Source organism: Zootoca vivipara, chromosome 3 (genome assembly GCF_965207765.1).
Source record: "Zootoca vivipara chromosome 3, rZooViv2.hap1.1, whole genome shotgun sequence".
Classification (NCBI taxonomy): Eukaryota; Metazoa; Chordata; class Lepidosauria; order Squamata; family Lacertidae; genus Zootoca; species Zootoca vivipara.
The window spans coordinates 102,680,608-102,706,726 of NC_142586.1; the positions used below are offsets into that span (position 1 = coordinate 102,680,608).

General features: G+C 39.9%; 2 protein-coding genes across 2 annotated transcripts in view; one reads left to right on the forward strand and one right to left on the reverse strand.

Annotated features, from left to right (window-relative positions):
- Positions 1-1,383, forward strand: part of LOC148686387 (uncharacterized) — a 13,771-nt gene extending 12,388 nt beyond the window's left edge. Inside the window, exon 7 of the mRNA XM_088666788.1 lies at positions 29-1,383. Coding sequence (XP_088522914.1) covers positions 29-223 — 195 coding nt within the window. The 3' untranslated portion in view covers positions 224-1,383. The remainder of the gene's footprint in view (positions 1-28) is intronic.
- ZC3H6 (zinc finger CCCH-type containing 6) lies at positions 1,126-25,916 on the reverse strand. Its single transcript, XM_088666789.1, has 12 exons — positions 25,015-25,916; positions 17,956-18,139; positions 16,959-17,081; positions 13,836-14,073; positions 13,382-13,494; positions 12,445-12,561; positions 11,393-11,506; positions 10,025-10,132; positions 8,417-8,670; positions 6,757-7,226; positions 5,243-5,485; positions 1,126-3,461 (listed from the first exon to the last, which is right to left on the reverse strand). Exons 1-12 carry the CDS (start codon positions 25,104-25,106, stop codon positions 1,984-1,986), a joined length of 3,534 nt encoding a protein of 1,177 aa, XP_088522915.1. The 5' UTR covers positions 25,107-25,916; the 3' UTR covers positions 1,126-1,983.
- Between the last annotated feature and the right edge of the window lie 203 nt (positions 25,917-26,119).

A 26,119-nucleotide genomic window follows, 5' to 3' on the forward strand; every position in this document is an offset into this window, starting at 1 on the left:
ACTCTTTCCTTGCTTCGCTTTTCTGCAGGGTTTGCGTCAACCGGCCCCTAATTCAGAAGAAGTCAATGTAGCTGCATTTTGCAGCAGGTGGAGGAAAAGTCTATGGTGGCACAGGGTCAAGGAAGCTTTAAATTCAGACAGAGATGATCTGGGACTTCGCAAGAAGGGATCATGGACAGAACCCACATTCACATCCATGACCCAAGAACTATCAGCTCCTTAGTCAGAGTTGCTCTAAATCTAAATGCTTTGCTGTTTCTGGCCAGAAGCAGGTTACTGACATTGGTTATGCTCCAACTTGTGGAAAGAGACATCACACTCAGAATAATTTAGTCTGTGCATTTTAGTTGCTGTCGACTTAGTGCCCAAGTTCAATGCACAAATGTACTCACTGCTATGGTCACAATTATTCACATGCTTAAAGGTAAGGTAAAGGACCCCTGACAGTTCAGCAAATGACTCTGGGGTTGCGGCGCTCATCTCACTTTACTGGCCGAGGGAGCCGGCGTTTGTCTGCAGACAGTTTTTCCGGGTCATGTGGCCAGCATGACTAAGCCGCTTCTGGCGAAACCAGAGCAGCGCACAGAAACGCCGTTTACCTTCCCGCTGGAGCGGTACCTATTTATCTACTTGCACTTTGACGTGCTTTCAAACTGCTAGGTTGGCAGGAGCTGGGACTGAGCAACAGGAGCTCACTCCATCATGGGGATTCGAACCACCAACCTTCTGATCAACAAGCCCTAGGCTCAGTGGATTAGACCACAGCGCCACCCTCGCTTAGCTTAACATGCTTAGCTGTTGCCTATCCTCAGAGTTGCAACTCTGCCCTTGTCTTTCAATATGCTTATCTTGTTTGTTTCAGATGGCTTCAACTTCACACACACACATACACAAAATGTCAGGTAGTGGAAAGAATACCAGAGTAGGGAGACATGGGTTCAAACCCCTGCTCAGCCATGACTCTCACTATATCTCAGGCTAACTTACCACATAGGGTTATTGTGGATAGGAGGAAATTACCAGGTGGTCCAACAACTATATACAGCTTAGGAGGGAGGGTAGAGAAAGTAGATAAAATCTACAATGCAGATTTCCCAGCCTTTTAGCAGTCCATGAAAAGTCAAGAGATTTTCACTCTTTTAATTTGTTAAAAATGTGAGACACATGAGTATGTTACTGTCATTACATATCAATACAAAAAAGCAATACAAATTAAGCAGCTGAATACAAAAATACATTGAATACATGAACACCACGATGTGCCAGCACTAAATGAGAATAATGTATGCATGAAAAAAGTAAATACATTTTTTACACATACAACTTATGAATTTTCTACTTACAAATGTTTTAGCTGTGTCCTTTGCAATTTCTTCTATATACAGCATAGAATAAAATACTTTAAAAATGTTTCAGTTCCTCAGTATGTAATACAGTATCTTTTAGGCTATGAATATCATGAATAAAAAAATGATGCTGTGTCAATGCTCAGAAAAGATCAATTATTTTTTTATTTTACTTAGCAAGTTGGACTTGATAGATCAGATAATTGTCATTTTAAATAGTGTCTCTCACAGTAATGTACATTATATTGCTTGAACCTATACAATCATACAAAAGTGGCAAACATTCTCTAAATGTTGATTTTGAAAAGACACATTACACATATACAAGTCTTCAAATTGAATCCTTAATGATTATTTACAATGAAAGTGCTTATTTCAGATCTAACATGATATACCTATTTTTATTTTTTAAAAACAGATCAATGATTAGTCTCCCTGAAATGTGTAAATTATATAGAAAATACCAACTTGGCAAACACTATAGCATACTGTGTTACGGCATGTGGTTCTGAAAATAGCAGCCCAAATGTGTTTCTGGTTATAATTTAAAAATAAATAAAGCATAGAGGTAAATCAGTTACAAAACCGCAGAAACCTGCATTATTCACAATGGTAAAAAGTCTTAATAAACACACAGCTAACAAAAAGGTGAAGCCGTTGGGTCAAAAGTCTTGAAAACATCTTTCAGTGATTTGTCATCGGATTCCCCATTTGGATCACTTTCTGGCGTTTGACTGATTTGCCCAGGCTGCTTTACAGGCCTCTGATCACTGTACTGTGGTCTGATTAACCCTGACAAAGCCTGGATGGGAAGGTTGTGTACTGCTGGAGCAGCACTGGAGTGTTTAGCCTGAGATTTACTGCCCACCTTATCTGGAATGGCTTCTCCAGATGCTTCCAGGCATTTTTCTATGTGCAGGGATGTTTTTTGAGGCAACTGTTCTTCTGAGAGCGTAGCTTCATTTTGGCCAGCGTTTTTCAAAATACCCTTTTTCAGGTTCTCTCCATTCTCCCCTGAATTAACTGGAGAGGGATCCGATGGAGTGTGATTTCTTGGATCATACAAGCTAATGCCACTTAATAGTGAGCTAGGGGTGCCCAGTTTAGCAGTGGCAGATGATAGCTTGGGTGCATATGGGGGTAACGCATCCGAATCAGAATGAAAGGCTGCAGCTTCTGAGGACTGTGATGTACCAGTGCTGGATTTGGCTAACCTGGGGTCAGCCTTTGGAGGCAAAAAGTCCTTCACTACTGCATGGTGAGAGTCTGTACTGGATGGTCTGTGGAGCCTGGGATCAATTGTTTTCTGCAAGCGAGGGTCTCCCAATTTGCTTGTGCTACCAGGATGAGAATCTGTAGAGTGGTCCAAAGAGACACTTCTGCTTAATAAATGTGTATTATTTTTTGCTTTTGCTGCTAATCTCGGGTCAGATGGTATTGTACTTGGGATGGGATCACTTTTGATATTCCGTAATTGATTAAATCGTTGGTCAGCTATAAGTGGAGGAAGGGGTAAGTTGATTGAGGATACTGGGTCTGGTTTCGGCAAAGGTACTGGGAGTAAGTCTTCAGGAGCCCATACAATATGCTTAGCAAAGTTGGGTTTGCTCAGAACAATGTCCATTTTAATATGGCTGAATTGCCTAAGCTGAGATCTTGGATCACGTAGTGTTACTCCAGGCAGAGGTTCCAATGGTATTAAGAAAGCTCTCTCTCTCAGCTCCCGTTCTCCATCCTCCTCTTCTTCCTCTAATCCTTTTTGCATAATCTTGACACCAGGGTTTGCTCCACTAGCAGATGAGCTAGCATGACTGCTTTCGCTGCCCTTTAAAATTCTAGGATCTCGTGCAAGTCTTGGGTCCAAGGTTCCTGGCTCTGATGGTTTTCTAGCATTTGATCTTGAAGCTGATCTTAGCCTGGGATCAACAGCTTGGCTTCCTTGACCTCGCTCTTTAGCAAGTCTTGGGTCAGTAGGCATAACACGAAGCTGTTGGTCTGCTGCCTGCTGCTGCTGTTTCCTTAATGTCTCACTTTGTTTCTTTAAGGTCTTTAATATTGATTTAACACTGCTTCCTTCTTCCTCTTCACTACTAGAGTACCAGTTTACATTATCATCTAGAAAAAGACAAGACACCATACAAATTTAAGTAGCCATAGTATATATTTTCTATCCTAAGATAAATAAATCAGAATTTCCCAAATAGTGTTGGGAATTCTTTTTAATAAAACCAGATTGTGTAAAAGAAAGGAATTTTAATTTCCTATTAGGGTGACAAATATGGTAGGAAGTGAGAGGGGGAAATTATTTAACCATAGTCTGTTGCCATCTCTTAGCTTATGTCAGCGATATTTATTTTATTTATTAAATATGTATATTGCCCTTCATTTGAAGATCATAGGTTCAAAACATAAAATGCAAAATGAGAACACAAAATCTATATATATACAAATGTAAACTGGGTATGTTCCTTTGTCTCCAATGTTCAACAAAACCGCTTGACCGATTGAGGTGAAATTTTGACACAACATCACATGCAAATGTCTGAAGGCTACAGGAAAGTTTGCTAAGACAGATGTCAAACCTGTGCCAGGTAAAAACCCCCAAACCCCGTGTTTCAAAACACACCACTCAGACGAAAATGCATGATGGGAAAAGAACCAGGTTGCAAACCAGCGCCCTCTAGTGGCGGCTACGCTGGTACTACACCTATAAAACCTTCCCTGTTTACATACTAGGCCAAAGCCTTTATTAGGCTGAAGCCATTACAGACTAGGCCGAATGGAGGTAATGACTCGCCTGGGTGGTGGTTGGAGGGGATGGGATAGGTCAGGACATGGTGGGGTCACACAGGGATGACCCGGGGGTGTGGGAAAGAGGGGGCGTGATATGTCATGGGACGGGACAGGTTGGGGGGAATCACAGGGAAAACCCAGGGGTGGGGGGAGGACGGGGCGGGATACATCATGGGACGGGACAGGTTGGGGGGAATCACAGGGGAAACCCGGGGGTGGGGGTGGGATACATCATGGATTGACATAGGGTGGTGGCAGTCACAGCGATTAGCCACGGCAACATGTGGCAGGGCCAGCTACCATAGTACATAATTTTAATGTATTTTGGTATTTGTTGGAAGCCACCCAGAGTGGCGAGGGAAACCCAGCCAGATGGGCGGGGAATAAATGAATAAATAATAATAATAATAATAATAATAATAATAATAATAATAATAAACAAAGCAATAACCCTCCTCCCACAAACACCTTTAAAGGGATATAGAATGTTAATTAGCCAAAAGCCTGTTAAAAAAGAAACATTTTCACCTGGTACCAGGCAAGCCTCCCTGGGGAGAGCATTCCATAAACTGCAGAAAAGCCAATGCAGAAAAGGCCTATTCTCATGTTGCCACCCTCTGGACCTCTCATGGAGGAGGCACACTAAGAAGGCCCTCAGATGATGATTGAAGGGTCTAGGTCAGTTCATATAGGGAGAGGCGGTCCTTGAGGTATTGTGGTCCTGAGCCAGTCCATAGAATCATAGAATTATGAAGTTGGAAAGTACCACGAGGGTCAACTAACCCCTGCAATGCAGGAATCTTTTGCCCAACATGAGGCTTGAACCTGAGATTAACAGTCTCATGATCCACTGAATGAGCTATGCTTCTCATTTAATGCTTTATCAAAGCCAGCACTTTGAATATGCTCAAACCCTCTTGCCCCAGTGAGCAATCTGGCCACCAAATTCTGCACTAGCTGAAGTTTCTGAATCATCTTCAGAGTTTCAAGGAAAATAAATACCAGTAGGAAGTAAACTAAACTCTTCACTAACATTTGGAAATGGCAAACGCACAAAACTATGTTACCACATGTTATTTTAAAAGTGCAGAATGTGACAATACCTTCTTCTCTGCTCAGTGATCTCTGACACTGATTGCTCATTTGCTCTCCATCGTCTTGTTGTTTTTGACTAAGCCTTACAAAAAGGGCTTTCTGCATTGCCGGAAGAAAATCTGGTACATTAATAGATGAATTGTGGCCTGCTGCTGTGGCACAGTCTGACTCGTACTCATTGCCACTGTTATGTGAATCTGAAGACATGTGGTGAGGCTGTTGATCTGCAAATTCTCCTTGCCACGCACCATCTACATTGACAGTATTACAAACAATTAGTATTTATGCTCAACTTAAGTTAAACAGAAATTACAAAGAAATGTTAAGTACTATTTGATGAGATCTCTATAAAAGCCATCAAGGTGGCACATGAAGGGGTGGGGCTGTACAGTGATACCTCTACTTACGAATAACTCTACTTACGAATGTTTCTACTTACGAATGGATCTCTGTCCGCCATCTTGGATGCGGTTTAGATAGGATTTTTTCTACTTACAAATTTTTAGATAGGATTGCTTCTACTTACGATTTTTTTCTCCCAATGCATTCCTATGGGATTCGACTTACTAATTTTTTCGACTTACAAATGTGCATTCGGAACGCATTAAATTTGTAAGTAGAGGTACCACTGTACATATAAGAGGCTTAATTCTAGGGGGCAGAGGACAGGTTTACTTTCTCACATGCAAATGGGCTTCATCAATTCCTCTCACCATCCTCAACGCAGCAAAGTGTGCAAATGCCCTCTAGCAAGCATGGAGTTACCAAGCCTTCCTCCCAATGCTTAAGCTGCAAGGTGGGCAGGGACTGCTACTGGTAGTTGTGTGGTGTTCTTGCCACCTCCCTAGTTCCAAAGTTGGGAGAAAGTCAGGGGCAGGGGTGTCCCTTGGGAGCTGTGTGGCCACATCATCAACCTCTATCCCAAACTGGTCTTATCTGCTTTAGAGCAGGAAAGTCCAGAGTCGGAGCAAGAAGACATGGTGCTTAGCGTGTCTTCAAGTAGCAACAGCCAAGCAGCACCATTCCACTGGCCTTTCCCTATGAAGTATCATCCAAGCCACCACGTGTCCCTCTAGGTATGGCCAGAACGCTTATTTGTTTTAGATGGGTGCTGCTAGAAGGCACCTCAAGCACTTAGGAAAGGCCAGGGGGAAGATTGTCAGTCAAAGAGATGAGACTACTGGCGACTCCTGCACTAAGTGAGTAGTTGCTTATGGGGAAAAGTTAGCAGCATCCTGGAGGGTGGGAAGGCATATCCTTCACATCTGATCTAGGGTGTCCCGAGTCCCCCATACAATAATTCAAGAAGAGGATGTGTGCAGAGTATACAGAAGCATACTGCACCTTCAAGAGTCTGTGTTCTCCCCACACACACACACATACACCCCCCATAATGAGTATTTTGGGAATACTTCTATAAATCTTGAATGAGAAGGGTGATTTTGAGTTATAATACAGCTCAAATTCTGACACAATTGTTTAGTTCTAACTAAGGACGTAAAATTTATACATTAAAACTTACCACCAGTGTTATTGGTTGTCTGAAAGTTATGTACAGCCTGATGTGAATAGTAATTATCATAGAAATTGGCTGGATTCTGAAGGGACTCGTAACAGGTATTTGGCAGCCGTTCACCAGGGATTTGCTGATATGGTGGACCAGGTAGGCAATGATTGTCTCTGGGCATGTTTGCCATATGTTCTTGAGCAACTGCACAGCCATATGATGAACCAGGTGGAGTCAAAGGCGGCCCACCCTGCTGTCCATGCATTGGTCCACCGGCTTGACCCTGTGGTCCTAGGTAACCTGGAGGAACTGGCTGCAAAGGTGGACTCTGCGGCCCTCCTAGACCTATGCAAGGATGCCCAGGAGAACCCGGGAGCCCTGCTGGTCCATTATGTCCTGGGCTCGATTCTGCATTATACATATGTGAATCATCTCCTTCAAACTCTGGTCCTGGCGGTGATGTGCTGTTATAGAATGCTGGTGGACTGCAAGACAGAAAGTTAGGTCAATACCACCTTTATATAAGCATAAACTATAAGCAAGTTATGAGCAGCATAGTGGTCTAGAGTCTGAAAATGGCTACATGCTCTGTTTTGTCAAAATTAGTTTGCTTTCTCTTAGAAGGGAACACTACCATTCAGTTTGGTTTTTTCACCAAACCACAAACAGGTGAACTTTGGATTATTACAAGGAACATGACAGAAGTCTTCAAATACTTAAATGCCTAATAAAAAGATGAAAAGCAACTGTTCTCCTTATAAGGAGTACTTTGCATAAAAAGTAAAACATATGAAATACAAACAAGGGAGATTTGAGACATTCCTTAATACTGTACATATATTTTAAATGAGACTGACTGGACAACCAGTAGTTTTCATTTTTCTGAAAAGGATGTCAACAATATGCAATTAGTTTTTAAATATAGGCCAAATTTTAGATCAAAATAGGTAGGCAATAATTACGGTACACGAAATTTTCACTAAGGTGTCATTTCAATCAGACATACTAGATCTAAGCATGGTTACTGTGGTGTTTGCCTAATCATGGAGATGCCGTACTGGGGCGAGAAAGGGTTAATAGGCTGACCAATAAGAAAGCCCAGGGGTGGAGCCTAACTGTGTTTAACACTCAACACAGGGGTTCTGGCAGTTAGTTTGGTTGGTTTCTTGTGGGTGGGAGGCATAGGAGTCAGAGTGAGTTAGAGACAGAGAGAGTGAATCGGATTACAGTGTTTCAAAGTATTAAAAACTTGTTTGCGTTCACAATACAACTGGAATCTTTGTTAATATGTTACAACCTGACTGAGTCTGAATATATTACTGGGCAAACCTGGTTGGTGGCAGTGGAAGAGATAAGCCGTGGTGGTGCAGGGTCAATAGTCCGTGGAATGACTGGGGCTCTGTGCGAACACCACAGTTATAAATACAGTTTTAGCTCCTTTCTCCTAAAAAACCTAATGCAGCCTTCTACTGGAATGTGTGAAACTACTTGCCACTTCAGCTGAGGGTGGCAAACTATGCCTGCCACCACTGTTATATTCTAGGGTCATTGTGCTTGTAACTCTCTCTTTCTCTTTTTAACCAGTCCTGTAAGATTACTATAATGCCATCATTTCCCTGCTCTTCCTTATTGCCTCAATAAAACCATGCACAACTTTTATACTTCTAATACATACGTTTTCCCAATCTTGTGTGCTAAATCCACAGTAGGTTTCACAACTATCTCAAAGAGAGATGGGATTTTCTTGAATTCACCAGAGGGATCCTGAAAGTTTTCTGCATCTTCCTCAGTAAATGAATATGGTTCTGGTGGGGTTGGCAAAAGCCCAACTCCTGGAGGAGGCTTAGGAAGAGGAACTATGCCACGTTTCCGAAGTTCCTCCACTTCCTTTTCATCATCGTTTAGTGGCTCCTCTTCAGTATTCAGTACCTAAAACACACACAAATTATACCCGGAGTTATAAAAGTTTCTGGTGGCTGCCATACAACCCCCTAATTGGGATTCTATCTGATCTGATCCTGAAGGATCAGGGTAGGTTGCAAATCTTCGAAATAGAAAAGTCAAAGCATCTATGGAATTCAAAAGAGATTAAAATAACTTGCATACTATACCCCAATTAATCTCGAACACCATTTTGAAGTGCAGCTCCTAAAAAAAGCCACCTATAAAGACCTAACCAAGTTTTCAGAACATTATGTTCTAACAGTTAGATCAATCAGAGCACAGTCCACTATGCAAACTTTTGGCTTCACATCTGCTCACTGCTATGAATGCTCAACTCTTTGGTACACTGAACTGAACTGGTTGGTGGTTTCTCCCTCAATAGCAACAACTATTTCAGCTACCGTAGTTTCAACTAGACCATGACTAAGAAATTAAATGTTGACTTTCGGGAGAATCTTTTCTAACACTGTCAATAGACAACAAGCCCATCCCAGAACCCTTGGATCCTATGATTTCATGCATAGTGTGCAGTGATGTGCACCTTCCAATTTCTGTAAGACTACACTACACCAGTATAAGCAGTTAGGAGATTCAAAGAAAAATACCTGAAGAGGAAAACTAAAGGGAAAAGGTGATAATGGGTTAAAAGGAAGCAGGAAGTTTAAATCAGATTTAACATTTTTACTTCAGTGGGGCTAACATAAAAATGCTCCTCCCAAACATGCTTTTCCTCTTTGGGGTTCTACCACTAAGGGGCAAAAATCCAGTCCTGCCAGAAACTGGCTGTTCACTTTGCTAACTAGCTGCTACCCATGAAGTCAACAAGAAACCTCTCCCAAAATATCTGGAGCTTTGCCATTTATTCCACCCCACCCCCCATTGAAAGCGGAGGGTCAAAACAAATGGGTAATGCATAAATGTGTAAGCAGTGCTATAAGAAATAAACTGATGGTGAAACAAAGGAGGGGCAAGATCGAATGCTAAGATGGCATTTGGTTTAATGGCATGCATATTTGTGATGTGTAAGCCTTGCAAACCTGAGGGGCGCCAGGTTCACCCTTCAGTTAAGGACCCTGCTGTAAGCTCCCTTTTTATATGTTTGTCTTCATCATGAGATGCTGGTAAAATCTCTGAAGCCTAGAATAACTTTTTTTACATGAAAATATACTACGTTGACAGATGACACTGTACATCATGTGCAACTGAAATCTCGATAAACGTGACTGGACTCCTTGGAAAATCAATTTGAAACTGGGTTACCACAGACTTTTTTGAAATATCAGTTTCATATTAAAGCATGATGTGGTGTATTCTGTTGATACAAAGGAGCATTACTCACCTTATCAAGGAGTTCTTTCGACTCTTTAGTTAATGGATCATGAGAAAACTTGCACTTGTCACCGTGGTAGCACTTAGCTCCTGTATGATAGAACTTGCAAGGGAACTCATGTGAGCCTTTATTAAGGATTTTAACAAGTATAACACTTTGTGAGTGGACTTAATGGGCTCCCTAAAGGGAACTCCTCATGACTGTTAATGGAACAGGATGGATCATGCTCAGCTAATATTTTGGATTCAGATTTTCTGCCTTCTATCAATTTACTCACCTGCTTACCAGCAGAAACATAGCTGCCAAGTACCCCGTTTTCCCTGGGAAACCCCCTTTTTTCGTACAGTTTCCCGGTGGTTCCCCGTATCAGTTCCTCTCCCGTTATTCTCCCTTATTCTGCTCCTGCCAGCGGCAATTTTTTCCCCCTGCTTTGCCCATCTATGGGCACCAAAAATGGCTGGCGCCAACACCGGAAGTTGTGTTTACGCACTTCTGGACATGCGTAGACGAGACTTCCATTGCCAGCGCCGACCATTTTTGGTGCCCATAGATGGGCAAAGTGACACCGGAAGTTGCGCCTACACAACTTCTGGTGTCACGCGGCTGCCGGTCCCGGATTTTGCAGTCCAGGACTTGGCAGGTATGAGCAGAAAACACCTCTTTCCCATTTGGCAAAATTGCTACTTGTGGAAGCTAAAACACATCACCTTTTCTCTCCTGTCCTCCATGGGGGTAAAGAGATGTAGCTTCTCTCATGAAGTTAGGCTTTTGCAAAGAGCTCTGGCAGTACCTCACTGCTGCTTCCAGCAAAAACCCAAGAGGAAGAGAGAACTGACCCTCTTCTTTCTTGCCCATTTTGTTGAGAAAAAATGGAGTAGCATCTTTCCCTTTCTATTAGACTTTTGTAGGAGCTGGTGGAAGTGGCAGCAGGTTGCTGCTGAAGCTTTCTGAAGAAGTCCAGCTTGTAGAAGACAAATCATCTCTCCTTTCTCCCTAGATCCTCCAAGCCTCTGGAGAGGAAAGGAGAAATAGTTTCTCTCCCATCCAGTGTGGCTTTTGAACATAGCACAGGAGTAAGGAAAGGGAAAAATTAGTGGGCATCACAAATAATAGGCATGGCTTGTAAGCAAAGTCAAAATTTTGGACTCCTGCTCTTTAATTGTAAGCACTGCATTTTTGATGTTTTAACAACAAAGTATAAACAATATATTAAGTATAACGCTTATTGTGACATATCAAAGAGCCATCATTTATCACTTTGAAAATTTCATTTACATTATATATTTGAGGTCAAATTTATATGTACCGTTTATGTACACACACACACACACACACACACTTAAACAAAATGCTTTAGGATATTATTTGTAAAAGGATATTGTGCATGTAAATGCAGTTCTCTCCTTTGGAACAATAACCCTGTATATAAAACTTGCAGATTTCCTTTTTCTTCTCTATTTCTGCATCATGGTCAAATTTACACTGGTCTCCCTGTGTACATAAAAGAGGTTATTAGCTCCAAATGTGGAATTATTGTATTTCAAGTTGAATTTTCAATGATAGTATGAGAAAGTTTAATCAAACATAGTTCATTGCTTTTCCTCCCCCACCCCACCAGTGGTGTTGGAGGAAGTTGTTTGTAAGGCAAACCAATCATTAAAAGCACAAAGCAGAACATAAACTATACCTGCACTGACACTAAACAGATGGCATTGTTCAGAATTGTATTTATTTCACTCATTTCTATAATACTTTTCAGGACCATAGACCTTTCCCAAAGCGGCTTACAGCAACCTAAACAATTAAGATCAATACAATATTGATCTTAATTTTTTTTTTTTAAAAAAAAGCAGAAGATGAAAATAGCATCTCACTGCCAGCACAGCATGCTAACCACCCCAAATTAACCAAAAGCTGATTGGAAAAGAAAAATATTTAGGGCTTCTTTGAAAGAAATCAAGGAGGGAGCCGAATGCAGTTCTTGGGGAGGTAATTTCTATAAACAAGTGACACCACTGGAAAAACCCTATCACACTTGTCTGCCAGAATGCAGATAGTTTTTGAATTTTCTCAACTGACTGGTAGAAATGTTTAAGCTGCTCTGTTCACAGTGATGCAACTCTGTGCAATAATTTACATAGCTCACTAGAAGATATACTATTATATACTGTACAATCAAGCTTTTCTTTTCCAATCAAAGGAGATCATGGCTGCCATATTACACACTTTCAACATTAAATATAAAAGCCCGCACAAGAAATACAATGACTGAACAAAATACACCCATATTTTAAAATTAAATATCTATTTTAGTACTTTAAAAAATACTTAACAGCTGGGGTGGCGGCTGATAAATGTGTTGAGCAAACTGGAATAAACCCCACACATTCCCCCTACCCTTTCTAGAAAGAGTACAATTGTATATTCACCTTAATGCATCGTGCCTCTAGGAAATATTTACAGATTTGTTTTCCTTTGTGTTCCACAGTATGCTGATTTATGAATGCCTGACTCATAGTTGGCCATTTCTTAACCGGCTTTATTTCCTGTAAAAACAAGCATCCTGTTTTAATGCATCGTTACCTAAAGTGTCACTGAAGATCCAAAGTTACAGTACTCAAATGATACACTAAAATGATTTAGTCAAGCTTCTCAAAAAGCCTAGGACCAAACAAATAGGTATGGTTACTGACATTCTAGTTATGGTAAATGCTAGGCATAGTGTTGGGCATGTTTTGCTTATGAGGAAACAACGCTGTGAATAACATGTCATTCTTTGTATTTAGTGGTGGTGATGGAAGGTGATGGGACTGACAATTCATTCACTTGTTCCCCAAGCTGTACACATTTTACTATTACTGACTGACTTCACTAGCCCTAGTTCTCTGTATCATTTTAATTTTGCCAATGTTGCTACCTGCCAACCACTATTATTTATCTTAGTCACATTATTTTTACAAACTGCAAAATTGTTACTACACATTCCTCCACCTTAGCATTACCAGAAGTTCATTTCACAGTGCATGTGTCCTTAGGCTGCAATACTGAAGCTACATAATGCAGAGTAATCATAACTGAAGGGCTGCGTATTCTAAATTAAATACTGTACTGTATTTACTCAAGTCTAATGCACCGTCAAATCTAATGTGCTCCTCAATTTTTAAAACCTTGAAACCAAATAAAGTATTCACTGGCAAATATAAATGTGCCATCGAATCTAATTGTGCACCTTAATTTTTGCAATGTAATTTAGCAAAAAAAGGTAAGCATTAGATTCGTGTAAATACGGTATTCTAAATTATCCACAACAAACTAAACAGAAACCCCAAGTTTCAACTTAACTTAACCCACTTCCATTCCACTTACCTCTTCAGGACCTTTATTTATCCCTCTTCCCCTTCCACGGTCTTTGCGTTTCAATTTCTTCTGCATGCCACGCCCTCGGCCAATACCGTAACTATTGCTTGTCTGTGTAGCACCTAAAAACAAAAACATCCAACACATTTCAGCATAAAGATTCTGACCTGAAAAAAGAATGTACATACATACCACCTGTACTTTTCTGCAGAATGAAGAGGTCACATAAGGAATACATGCCAGGTCAGAACTATAGTGTTTTAAAGGTCATTTCTAAAATTATAAAATAGCATTTTAACTCTAACTTCCAAAACAGTGAATTTGCAACTTGGCCCCAAAAAGTTTCATTCCAGGCCATTCAATGGAAAATGCTCGTTCTGAACACAATTTCACTGTAAATGCTGTAATTATGCATAGGTGGGTTTCTAACACAAACTAAGCTAGCATTAGACCAATGCCTTACCTTTCTGAATCCCTTTCATTCCTTGTTTTTTCATAGATTCTTTTGAAATTGGCGCATCTAAATCAGCATTTGAAGTTTCTTTAGCTTGTCTATACTGTTTTAACTGGTCAGCAAAATCCTCTTTTTCATCCTCATTGTAGACAAAATCATCACTGTAATTATCATAATCTTTGTTTTTTGATTTTTTATTATGCTGTGACTTCTGTGAAGGGGTGTATTTTCCTGAAATATGCCCATGCTGGACAAAAGAGAATGATAATTAGAATGCCATTAGGATTCAGCCCCAACAGCTCTCCAAGAAAAAGCTTAACTACAGATGTCAGAACTGAACTTAGCACTCTGTATAGAGAAAGCATATGACCTCTCACTATTTTCTCTACAAAGAAAACATAATTTTACTGGTGTTCCTGTGTACTTTTAAAATCCTGAATTAGGGTTGTTATTTGCAAGTCCTTAAATGTGTAGTGCAGTTGCAAATTGAAAACAGTGCAAAGATGTCTTTAGTGCTTGATTATCCATAGACAGATGGAGAGTTGATGGAATGAACACAGATCTGTTCACTTGACTATGGGTGTTGTGTCTCCAAACTCTTAAGAGAGCTTTCTGTCCCCTCAAACCATTGTTCCAGGGAGAGCAACAAATACTGATCTTGAAAGACTCCCTGGTGAAGTGAGTGGATAATATAAATGATTCACTAAGTTTCTATTTCTTCCAAAATATGTAAATCACACAAGAGTAGCCAAAGTAGAAATAACTGTTTTTAGCAAAGACTTTGGCACTACCAATTTGCTAAGCCAAGCGTGTATATGCAAATACTGGAGATGGATGAAAGGAGAAGCAGAATTAACAGCTTCTCCTCCCCCACAGCAGCTCACACACTCTTTTTACAGGTGTTAATCTATAAATAGTTCATTTTGTGGCGAAAGACACATGACTTTATTGAACAAGTTATTTGTATCATTCTGTTGCAACGAGCAATAATAAAGAAAGAAAAAACTATTCTAAGGACATCATTTTCTTATGCTTTAGAGTTCAAGTTGTAACAAACACCACAGATGCATGGGCAGAATCAAGACTACCCTGCCAAAAATGGACACACACAAGTGTGTGCCAAGTCAACACAAATTCACCTCCCCGCAAAAGTGAAATTATGCAATAAGTCAAAATTATGCAAATTAACATTTTTATTATTTAATTTTAGAGGATTAATTGGAGCACAAAGGAATGATTTTTTGAAAGATCAACTGCCCTCATTGCTTGCAGAGAAATTTATGAAGACATGCTGAAACATAAACATATAATACAGTTAGCATTAATTATTTCTCCAATGGGAACTACTAGATTCAAGTGAAATATTTCTTATTTATTTTCTGTAGCATGAAGTTAAAAGGTAAAGGAACCCCTGACCATTAGGTCCAGTCGTGGATGACTCTGGGGTTGCAGCGCTCATCTCACTTCATTGGCCGAGGGAGCCAATACAGCTTACGGTGTACAGCTTACGGGTCATGTGGCCAGCATGACTAAGTCGCTTCTGGCAAACCAGAGCAGCGCACAGAAATGCCGTTTACCTTCCCGCCGGAGCGGCACCTATTTATCTACTTGCACCTTGACGTGCTTTCGAACTGCTAGGTTGGCAGGAGCAGGGACTGAGCAACGGGAGCTCACTCTGTCATGGGGATTTGAACAACCGACCTTCTGATCAGCAAGCCCTAGGCTCTGTGGTTTAACCCACAGTGCCACCCACGTCCCTAGCATGAAGATATTGCATTCCAATTTCTGGCAGTCAGAGTGAAGCAATTCTTATGTCAGTTCCACCCCTTTTCTAGATGTAGAACTTCCAATCTGATGACTTCCAGCATTGTGAATAAATTTATGATTAGTAACGCTATGCTAGTACAAATTTTGCAGGGTTGAGGAACCTGTGGTCCTATAGATATGGTGAACTAAAACCCTACCATCTTTGACCACCACTCCCCATGCTGGCTGGGGCTGATGGGAGTTGGTTCCCTGCTCTATGTCTGAAATATTTATCTCCTCTTTCTGGGTTTCACCTTATGAATTTTCAATTTGAATTAGTTGCAAGCCATATGAAAAACCTTTCATGTGATATAAATGATGTTTTGAAGTTAGGCTTCATTCTGCCAGCACCTTTAATTTTAATAATTTTAGATATATTATTTTGGAAGTGTGGAATGAGGATGAACATTTCACTTATGTATTGTCTCTTTCAACATGATCTTTGGAATGTGTTGATTGTTTTATATTGCTTTATTTGTTTGTTTTAATGTTATGTATATGTTATGTATTTTTTTTTAAATAAAAAAATAAAATAAATAAATCAATATCCATATAAGGCTTTGCTACCGGTACCTTAAAGTCCAGGTACGTAGTATGAAATAACTACTGATTTTATAAGTCAAGCAGTAATAACATTGTTTTTAGTTCTGAATGGACATTTATCTTCTCCCAGAGCAACTGTTCGACTAGTCAAGAGAAACCATATGCTCCTTCATTCAGAAAGACATGAAGCCAAGAAAAACCCAACCAAGTCTTGTTTTATTCAAATAATGGAAGGAGGTTTTGGATGGAAAGCAAGAGCCCTCATAGAGCGAGATCATTTTTACTTCTGGGAGAGATTTACTTCAACCGAGTCACTCATATGTCCGCCATGCATATGAATTTCATAACAGAGAACAAAATGATACTACTCCTCTCTAAGGAATGCCTGCTACTGATCCTTTGAAGAATACTGAACACTGCACAAAACTCCTACAATGAAAATCTCAATAGCTGTCAAGGCAAAGACATATGCTACTTTAATAATCTCTGGTTCCATTTCTTTGAATAAATATGGCAAAGGCAAAAAAGAAACCCATGGCCCCAGTAAAACTCAAAGTGACACAAATTACTTTTGAAGCACCTGAGAAGTAAATGGAAGGCTTTCATACTCGGCCAGAAAAGTGGGAGGATAAAAATTGCTTCATTCTCACTGTAAAATTTACTAACAAGTAACCAGGGAAAATGTTGCCCTCTGTTGCCCCCGTATCACCAAAAAATTGTAGCAAGCCAGGAAACCGGCATGATATATAACTTTGGATGGAATGAACATTTTGAAAGCTGTACCTGAATGAATGAAGACTCATAATCTCTGTAGAAACCAGATCCTTTCTTATGGGATCTTTCTGTTCGTTCGGCATCAGAATCAATGCTATAGTCAGAACTGTCATTGCTAGAGGGGGAATTATGCTGAAAAACAAGAATGATTTCGTTTGTATAATGTAGGCATATGGACTATATACATTGTATTTATATATTGCATTTAAAATGCTACAGTAAAGTCAATCGGAAGAGAAGCAGATTGTGGGGAAGTGGCATACAATTCAAATCCCTATGAGGGCTAATTTATTACCAATAATAATTAAGGTAGCTTGTACTGTATGAACTAGAGTACCTCATAATGCACAGGCAAACATTGCAATGCATTATTTGGCACACTTCTCAGCTCATATGTAGTGTGAGGAATGTTGGACACAGCAAATAATGATTTAGTAGGCCAATACTCTTGGGCACATTATAATCTGTACAGAACCAGTTGGCGCTCACTTATTACAGGGCCTTATTGGTGGTTGTTCCCATTTGCAGAGTGCCCTCTCTAGTGACGTGTGCCTTTCTCCCTCGTTATTGACTTTCAGGAGAAACTTTAAAATATTTTTGTTTACCCAGGCATTTGATGACTGTAGATAATGGTCATGGCAACTGTGAAATTAAAAACTGTGACGCTATGTGATTGTTTTTAAATTTTCTTAAATTGTTTTAGTGTTTTAAATATGTTTTTATTCTATTTAACCAACATGAGTTTGACCAAACTGTGGGAGGCAGTGGAAGACAGGAGTGCCTGGCGTGCTATGGTCCATGGGATCACGAAGAGTCGGACACGACGAAACGACTAAACAACAACAACAACACTGTTTAAATATTTTCAATGTTTGCCACTCTAGACATGGCAATCAGAATACAAATTTAATAAATAAACAATATTTCTAAACTTATTTTAACACTAGTTTGAGTAAAGGAAAAATAATTACCAGAGTTGCAAAGAATATTGACTAATAATTCTAACCTTGTGTTTATCTCGTCTTCTCCTTTTTGCTTTTTTCTTATCTTTTTCCTTTTTGCGTTTCTTGCGGGATTTTCTATGGGTTTTTTCATTTTTCTGTTTATCTTCAACCTTTGCATTTTGTTCTTCCTTATCCTCTTCAAATCCAGCATCATCTATTTCACCATCTTCGAGTTCACCATCTTCTCTGTTTTATAAAGTCACAATAGTTTAGATTCAATATGAATTAGAAATATTTTTTAAAGGGGGTATAGTTGACAGTAATAGTACAATCATCTCCCATGCTTATTTGTCCAACAACCACAACAATTACATGACATTTACACACGCTCACCCTATAGTAGTATCTAGTATTGTTTGCATATTAAGAAACAGCGGCATGTAAGGATTACATAGCTTCAGTTTACTACCTTAAAATTATAGGCAGTTTAATGAATACTAAAATCACTTTTGATTTTAAAGTTCCCAAACCTCACCACTATGAAATGCATAAAAACATAAACCTAAAAACTATTAATACATTAATAAATAAACCAAGACATGAAAAGCTGACAAAACCAATAAAGCAGCTAAATCTATTACAAAGCAATAAAAACAAAACTTAAACATTAATTGCCCAGGTGAATATAGTAATTCTGAACTAAATGATGCTAGTGTAGATGCCTCCTTCACTTGCTTAGTGAAGTGACGCCTTATCCCCTGGAAAAGAGGGTTCTATTGCATATCTTAACTATCAGGCAGGTTCATATGGGAACACTGTTTGGTATCAATTTACTATGACAACACTAATCACGTGACAGCAATGTTATTTAGTTTGGTTGTGAAAATATATGATATACAGTTTAAAATAATAACATATACAATCTGTTAGGAAGAATAATCTTAACTGCGCTTAATACAGAATATGGAATCTGTTTTCTAAGTCCTGTACTTCTAGCCTTGCACAAATAATTATTTTTCTGGTTAATTTACTTTACAGGGTTATTGCAAGTGTAAATGAAATGCACTTTGTACTATAGAAATAATGAACTATGCAAGAACAGTGATGTTATGTTAAGTGATGTAGGACATCAGTTAAAAAGGAAGGCTCTCTTAATAAAGTACTGAACTCTTCTCAAAATAGGCTAGTTGTGTTTGAAGGAAAACTAAAGCAAAACACATCTCACAAATATTTTTTTAAAAAATGTCTACCTTAAGGTTAACAGTTGCTGATCAGTGAGGTGTAGGAGGGAGGGATTTAACCTTGGCTTAAGGTGTATGTGACTATGCTTAACATTATTATTATTATTTATTATATATTATTATTTATATATAATATTATATCATGTTATATTATTTATATGATAAAGATATCAATGCATTTATTTCAGGCTCTGGTAAAATCTATAAAGACCAACTACATATATGCCCAGAAAAAATAATCAACACAAAAATCTCAACCAATTTTAAGTATAACAGGACATATAGGCAACTATTTGTTCAGTACATTGGTTGGGGTAGAGAGAACTAAATTCTCACTGTATCAAAGGCCTCTGATCAAGTTTATTCAAACAGCAGAGACTTCCGGCCGATCGCACGGCCATTACAGTCGGAGGTTTTTTCGGCTGAAAGGACCTCGGCGCGTCAAAGGCGGGGGGTTCCGCTCCAGCGCAGCGGACCCCCAAAACGGGTGTTTGGGGATGTGGTTGTCTGGCGGGCACAAAAAGTGGGCTCCCCCCTCCCCGGTGAGGTCGTGCTTTGAACCCCCGAGAGGGAGGGGGTCAGAGCTGCGGCGCACGGACTAATTGCTTCATTTGACAGCACGTAGCTGCAGGACTGTATGGCAACAGCGGCCAGCACTTCCAAAGCTAATTAAAAATTAAGGACTGAACTGTGAGTAACCTAATTATTGGAAAAAATCGGAAAATTTGGCCATGGGAAAAGGGGTTTAAAAAGGAAGTCAATCCCTTCCCTCTGATTAAATTCGACAGCAGATGCTTTTACCGAAGCCGGGAAAAGTATTTGGAAGGATCGGAAACTCCAAAGATTGACTTTTTACTCTCCCCCAGAAGCAGGTTGGGGGGGGGGGAGAATGCTTAAAACTGTTTAAAAATTCCTGTGAAGTTAATCAATTCAGACAAAGAAAGTGGCTTCTTTTTTGGGAAAGTGAAAGTACAGTCAACTCGGTGAATTTCCATTATGATGTCGCAATAGGGAGGAAGTTACTAAGTTTTGATTCTAAAGGGAGCCTTTTGAACTACAGTATTGTGGCAAAGTGAATGGATGTTTGCAGCTTGAAGTTCCTACATCCCTTGTTATTTACATTCCTGCTCTGACCTTGAAGATAGAGAGAACTTAACAGCCAACATGTCATCTGACTTTCAACAGACTGTTTTGAGTCTTCTTTATGAACAAAAACAGGAGATGCAAGCCATCAGAGTGGAGGTTAAAAAGTTTAAAGACTTTGTGGAGAATTTTAAAGAAGAAGTGAAAATTGAGGGAAAAAGTGAACTGAGTAGTAATAAACTGGATAGAGGAGTTGGAGAAAGTTTTGATGATGGAAAAGATCAAGATGAAGGGAAAAAAACAGCAAGAAGCTCCAATAGGCACTGTTTTTGATCTCAAGAGAGAACAAGAAGGGAATCTGAGAGAGATTGAAATGGCAAAGGATAATAGTAGAGGCTGGACAAGGAAAGAAATGAAATGGTGTAGGGGGGAGCAGGGGGGAAAGATTCATCGTTGGGCTATGAGACAAGCTAAAGTGGGAGTGGGGTAAATAAAAGGATAAGTTATTAATTGATAAAAATGGATTGAAAACGGTCTGGTTGATAAAAGTAAAATTATGTATTGTAATTATAGGATATGGAATTTGCCGAATTGATTGGGAGTTTTGGTGATTAAGAAATAGGGAAAGAGAAGCAGAGAGTTTTTTAAAAAATTATAATTGGGAAAAATGTGATATTATTTGAATTTGAAATTATGGAAAATCTTGGAGGGGATTACAGGCCATGGGTTAGAGGTAGTTGATTTTGCTGATTGAATATAGATAGTTTGGTTATATAAAAATGTAAAAATGAATTTGAATGGCAATGATTTTTTAATATGCTAGTATAAAGGCTAAGATGAAATATGTATAATTGTTAAAATGTGAGAAATTTTAGAACAACGGTTAAATTGTAGAAAATGTTTAAGATTATGATATATGAAACTGCTTAAGATGAGTTGAAATGAAAATCAGATAGGGGGGACTTGGGGAAGTCCACATAATAATGGTTTGTGAAATAGATAAAAAGAGAATTGATGATTTGTTTTGTTTTTGTTTTATGTAGTGTGTATGTGTTTATGTTATATTGCATTTGTCTTGTTATTATGATTGTTGGTATAAAATCAATAAAAAATTCTTTTTAAAAAGTTTATTCAAACAGCAGATGAAGTGGTGAACTTGTTTCTGGACAGTACCACCTCAAGCTGCTATCATTCAGCTTTCTCATGAAACATTACTTGAAAAAACTGTGTCTACATTTCAACAATTGGGAAATGTTGACTAGATATGTAGCAAAAGCCAACTACAACTCTTGGGGACACAATTCTTTTGGGCATCTTGTACTGCCAGAGCTTGCCATGGCGAATAGGTAAAAGGTACTTGGGAGATGTAGTTGCTCAACATTGCATGTCTTAACACTGACACCCCCCGCACCATCTAAGTACACACACACAACTTGATAATCTTGAGCTCAGTGAAAAACACAAAATTAAATTCAACAAAGGCAGTGTATTGTATTAGACATAAACAAGGACTATACACACAAGGATAAATAGCTAAGGAACTGATTAGAAAACAGAAAATTTCCTCTTTGGAGGGCTTCAGCATATGGATACCAGGCGTGGTCTCAATGCTGAAGGTTTAAATTAGATGACTTGTGTGGCATCTACAAATATATGCAATGTGTCATAAACATATCTTTAATAATCAAATGTTTATCAGTTAGCCTCAGGAATGTGGGTTGGTGTAATTTTTAACATTCCCACCATCCTAGCTATGCAGAAACTGTATTTGAAATATGCACTTTTGCCATATATAGTGGTAGCTTGGTTTAAGAACAGCTCAGTTTATGAACAATATGAATTAAGAACGCTGCAAACCAGGAAGTAGGTGTTTTGGTTTGTGAACTTTGCCTAGGAAGCAGAACATGTTTTGCTTCCTGTTGAATGTGTTCCATTTGTAAATTGAGTCTCCTGCTGCTATATGGGAAAGCATGCCTTGGTTTAAGAACGCTTTGGTTTAAGAATGGACTTCCGGAACGGATTAAGTTCGTAAACCAAGGTACCACTGTACATGTCTTTAGTTTTAAAACATATCTGAAGGGCCAAACTAGTTTAGCATGAACAGTATCATGATACAGTTTGATCCTCCAGTAACAGTAAACCTTACACTCTTATTCTGAGAAAAAGGATTCGATTTTTAAAGAACCTATCCAAAATTTATCTAATTGTTCTTTTTCAATACTGTCCTGTTTAGAAGTGGGAGCTTTTAATATGGTTTTCATTCTTGCAACTGAGATGTAAGAATTTACTTGCTACCCTGTTAACTGAACACCACAGATCTACAAATCTAGTATATTCAAGTTAAATTTTAATGTAAGATGAAAAAGATAAGCCTTTAAATATGCAGTTAAAATGTGTTCATTAATGCAAGGGGGAAAAAATATCTAAGAGCACAAAATGAGAAAACAGCTCAATTAGTATTTTCTTAGTGTGAGGCAAGGGTATTCATCAGTGTTTGGACAACAACTCCTATCTCCAGCCAGCATGGTCAATGATCAGGGATTATGGCAGTTGTAGTCCAAAGCATTGGAAGACACTATGTTGGCTACCACTGATGTGATCAATACTTATAAATTAGATTAACAGCTATAAACAGAAAGAGATGTGGCTCTTATATACAATGGAATCTAATTCTGTCCTACAGTGCTGTGATAAGTTACTAGTGAAAAGAGAAAACTATAAGTTTTAACTCTGATATACATTAAGAATAGTACTACTGGTGTACAATAACAAGTTCATAGGTACCAAGTGTTCCCATTTAACTATATATTATTTATTCTAGTAAACTCTAAAGCTCCAACACTCAACATTTCAAACACCCTCCTTTTCTATCTACTGCACATAGTCAGTTACACTCAGTGCAATAAGTGGGGCAGTAAAACGGGTAGTTGGGCCTCCAAGGACTAGGATGGAAGCATTTGCTAAACATTTGCAGAGTTCCTTGTCCCAGATGTCTTATGTCAAAACAAAACAAAAGATATCTTCAATTCAAAATTAGCAGCCCTATCTCTATTTGCTTTAAAGTATGGCACGAAAAAACTAAGGAAAATGAATTCCCATTGTATTTTAAATTTATCCATGTAGACTTTTTCTCGTTTTGCAACTTAACTGTTTTTGAGATTCTGCAGAAAGAGTATCTGCTACTGCTGCAAAACAAGGAATCACAACTTCTGTGTTTCTTGTTTTCCGATAACAATTCAGGGAATCCAATATGAAAGTTATCTACCTATAAAAAGGTCTAATTTATTATTGGGAGTTAGAAACATAAAAAACCTTCAGAGATTTGATAGGCCAGCAGGGGAATTAGCTCATTAGGAGCTGCAATTTCTGCAAAGCTATACAAGTTTAAAGGCTTTGGCTGTGCTTAAACTACTTAGTACAATTCCAATGTATCTCAGAAGATTTGCTAGTCAATAGATTTGAGGGTCACCTGCTTTTCTGACATACTTTTTGTTTTTAAATGTCTACGAGAACACATTGCATGATGTAGTAATCTTTGATTTCCCCTTATTAGTTCCCCTTTCAAAAGGGTAATATCTCTTAAGAACTCCTAGGATAATTAGCTCCAGGTCTTTTAATAATTCAGTAATGTGCCAGCCTTTCCTTTAGCTAATATTTGCTGGACAACTCATGCTGCATTCATGACTATGTTAAAAGTAACAATACTATACCAGGTAGTATCCTTTTGCAGTACAAACTGTTTCATTAACATTTTAAACTGCTACATCTACGGTATGAAGGACTGCTGATATGTAGATCTGAGATACAAGGCCCAGTCCGATTCACTGTAGCTCTGTCCAAGTCATTTTAATTGCTATTTGTCTCTGTATCCTGTCTTATAAAAGATGAAAGCAGTATACAACCTACAATGCTACTACTGTAACATGAATTAGGGGTTATGTTATGTTTTGTACCACTTTGATAAACCAGTATTGTACATGGTTGTTGGGGAATGTGGACCATGGGTAGGCTTGCTGTTATGGGGAATACAATTATAAACTGTGATCTAAGGAACAAGATTTGAATACATGTTGGTGAATGACAGATCAATAATTTCAGAGAGGTTCCCCCTTTTTTTTAACCAACTGAGAAGAGCCAGATCTTATGAAAACAAGAGCCTGGAGAAAACAGAGGAAGGCACAAGACCTCAACCAGGGGAAAAACCCTCTGGTGTGTTGGCTCAAAAGGATTGAAAGGTAGAAAAGATAAAATCCAACAGAACTTCACCTGCACATAAAGAGATCTAGTTAAATGTGTAAGGTGTAAACATTTACATGTAGCTCCATGTATAAAGGGGGGGGGACACACACTCTTTGATTTCAAATGGCAGTAAGGGATATAAGGCAGGGTAAGAACAACAGTGACATTATACAGACACCCAATGTAAAGTGCATTTTATGAGAAGATGGGATTGTTTAAAAAGGTAATGAAATGTGAAGGGGGGGGGGGGGAATGCATGCAAAATGCACCTTGAAGAGACCTAAAAAAAACCCTCCTCAAAACACATCCTTGTTCCTGTATTAAGAACACCCCCCTCCCTCAGGCTGAAGGTGACTCCCCTCCCCAGTACAATGTTACATACATTTTAAATTTTTTTAAAAACCCCACCTAGGTACATTTAAGACATCATCATCATCATTATTATCATCATCATCATTATTACCACGACCACCATCTCACATTCTTAGTTATTATCACCATTGAGAAGCGGAGAGAAAGAAAAAAGAAAGAGAGAGAGAGAGAAGAACGTTACTCGACCTTTCGTCCCCTGCATGTTGCCTGTCAGAGTCGGGCATGTTTTGGTCAAGAACTGGGTTTGGGGGCTTGGAGAACAGGCTTTCAAAGGCCATTGTGCTGGCTCTGGCTGTGTGTGCAGGGAGGAGGAGGAGGGAGGAGGAGGAGGAAGGCAGGACACTGCTGCCCGTGGTGGGGCGTTGGGAGAGGAAAGGAGGGAGGAGACACTAGGCACACATACAACACACACGCACACACAAATATACGCAGAAGCGGCGGCGGCCGGAGGAGGACCGCGTGGGGGTCCCCCCACCACCTCAGCAAGCAGCAGCGAAGATTTCCACTCACGGTTTTTTACTGAGTGACGGGAAGGGTGGGCACGGGGACACACGCAAACACACGCGCACGCGCCCCCCAGAAAAGGGCGCTTTTAACGGTCGCTCTGGGGCCGGGCGATGCAAATTTCAAAAAATAAAATAAAATAAAGGGGGTGGGGGGTTAACAACAGGCAACACACACGCACCACAGGAAGAGGAGGGAGTGGTGGGTCGGTCGGTGAGGGCGGAGGGGATGGGGAAGAGGTGCCGTTGGCCGCAAAGGAGGAGGAGAGGAGGCTGGTCTGGTTATGTCTTCCTTACAAACATGGCGCCCGGTCGCTTTGCCACAGAGAAAGAGCGAGACGGGGAAGAGAGCGCGTGGGAAGAGAAATGGCGCGCGGCTGAACGGGATGGTGGGGAAGGGAGCGGGTGGGGGAGGAGGGACGCGCTTACAAAATGGCGCCGAGCAGAGGAGGAGCAGGAGGGGGTGGAAAAGGGGAGGGGAGGGGAGGGGAGGGGGAGGGCTAGCGGAGCTTCTCTGCTGGCGCCTCACGGGTCGCCCGCAATCGAGGCGAGGGCTTGGCCGCACGCCCCGCCGCTGTCGTCATCGCCCAGCTTGGGGGGGGGCTTCCCTTCTCAGCATTGGCCCGCGCGGATAGACGGGGAGGTGCCTATTGGGCAGGCTTGCTGCCTATCCAGGGCACGTTCGAAATGCAAAAGAGCGGAAAGCCCCTCTCTTTCCTCTCTCTCTCGCGCGCGGTAGTGACTTATAAAACGGGCGCGCGTCCGCTTCTCTCGCCGCCTCCTGCTTT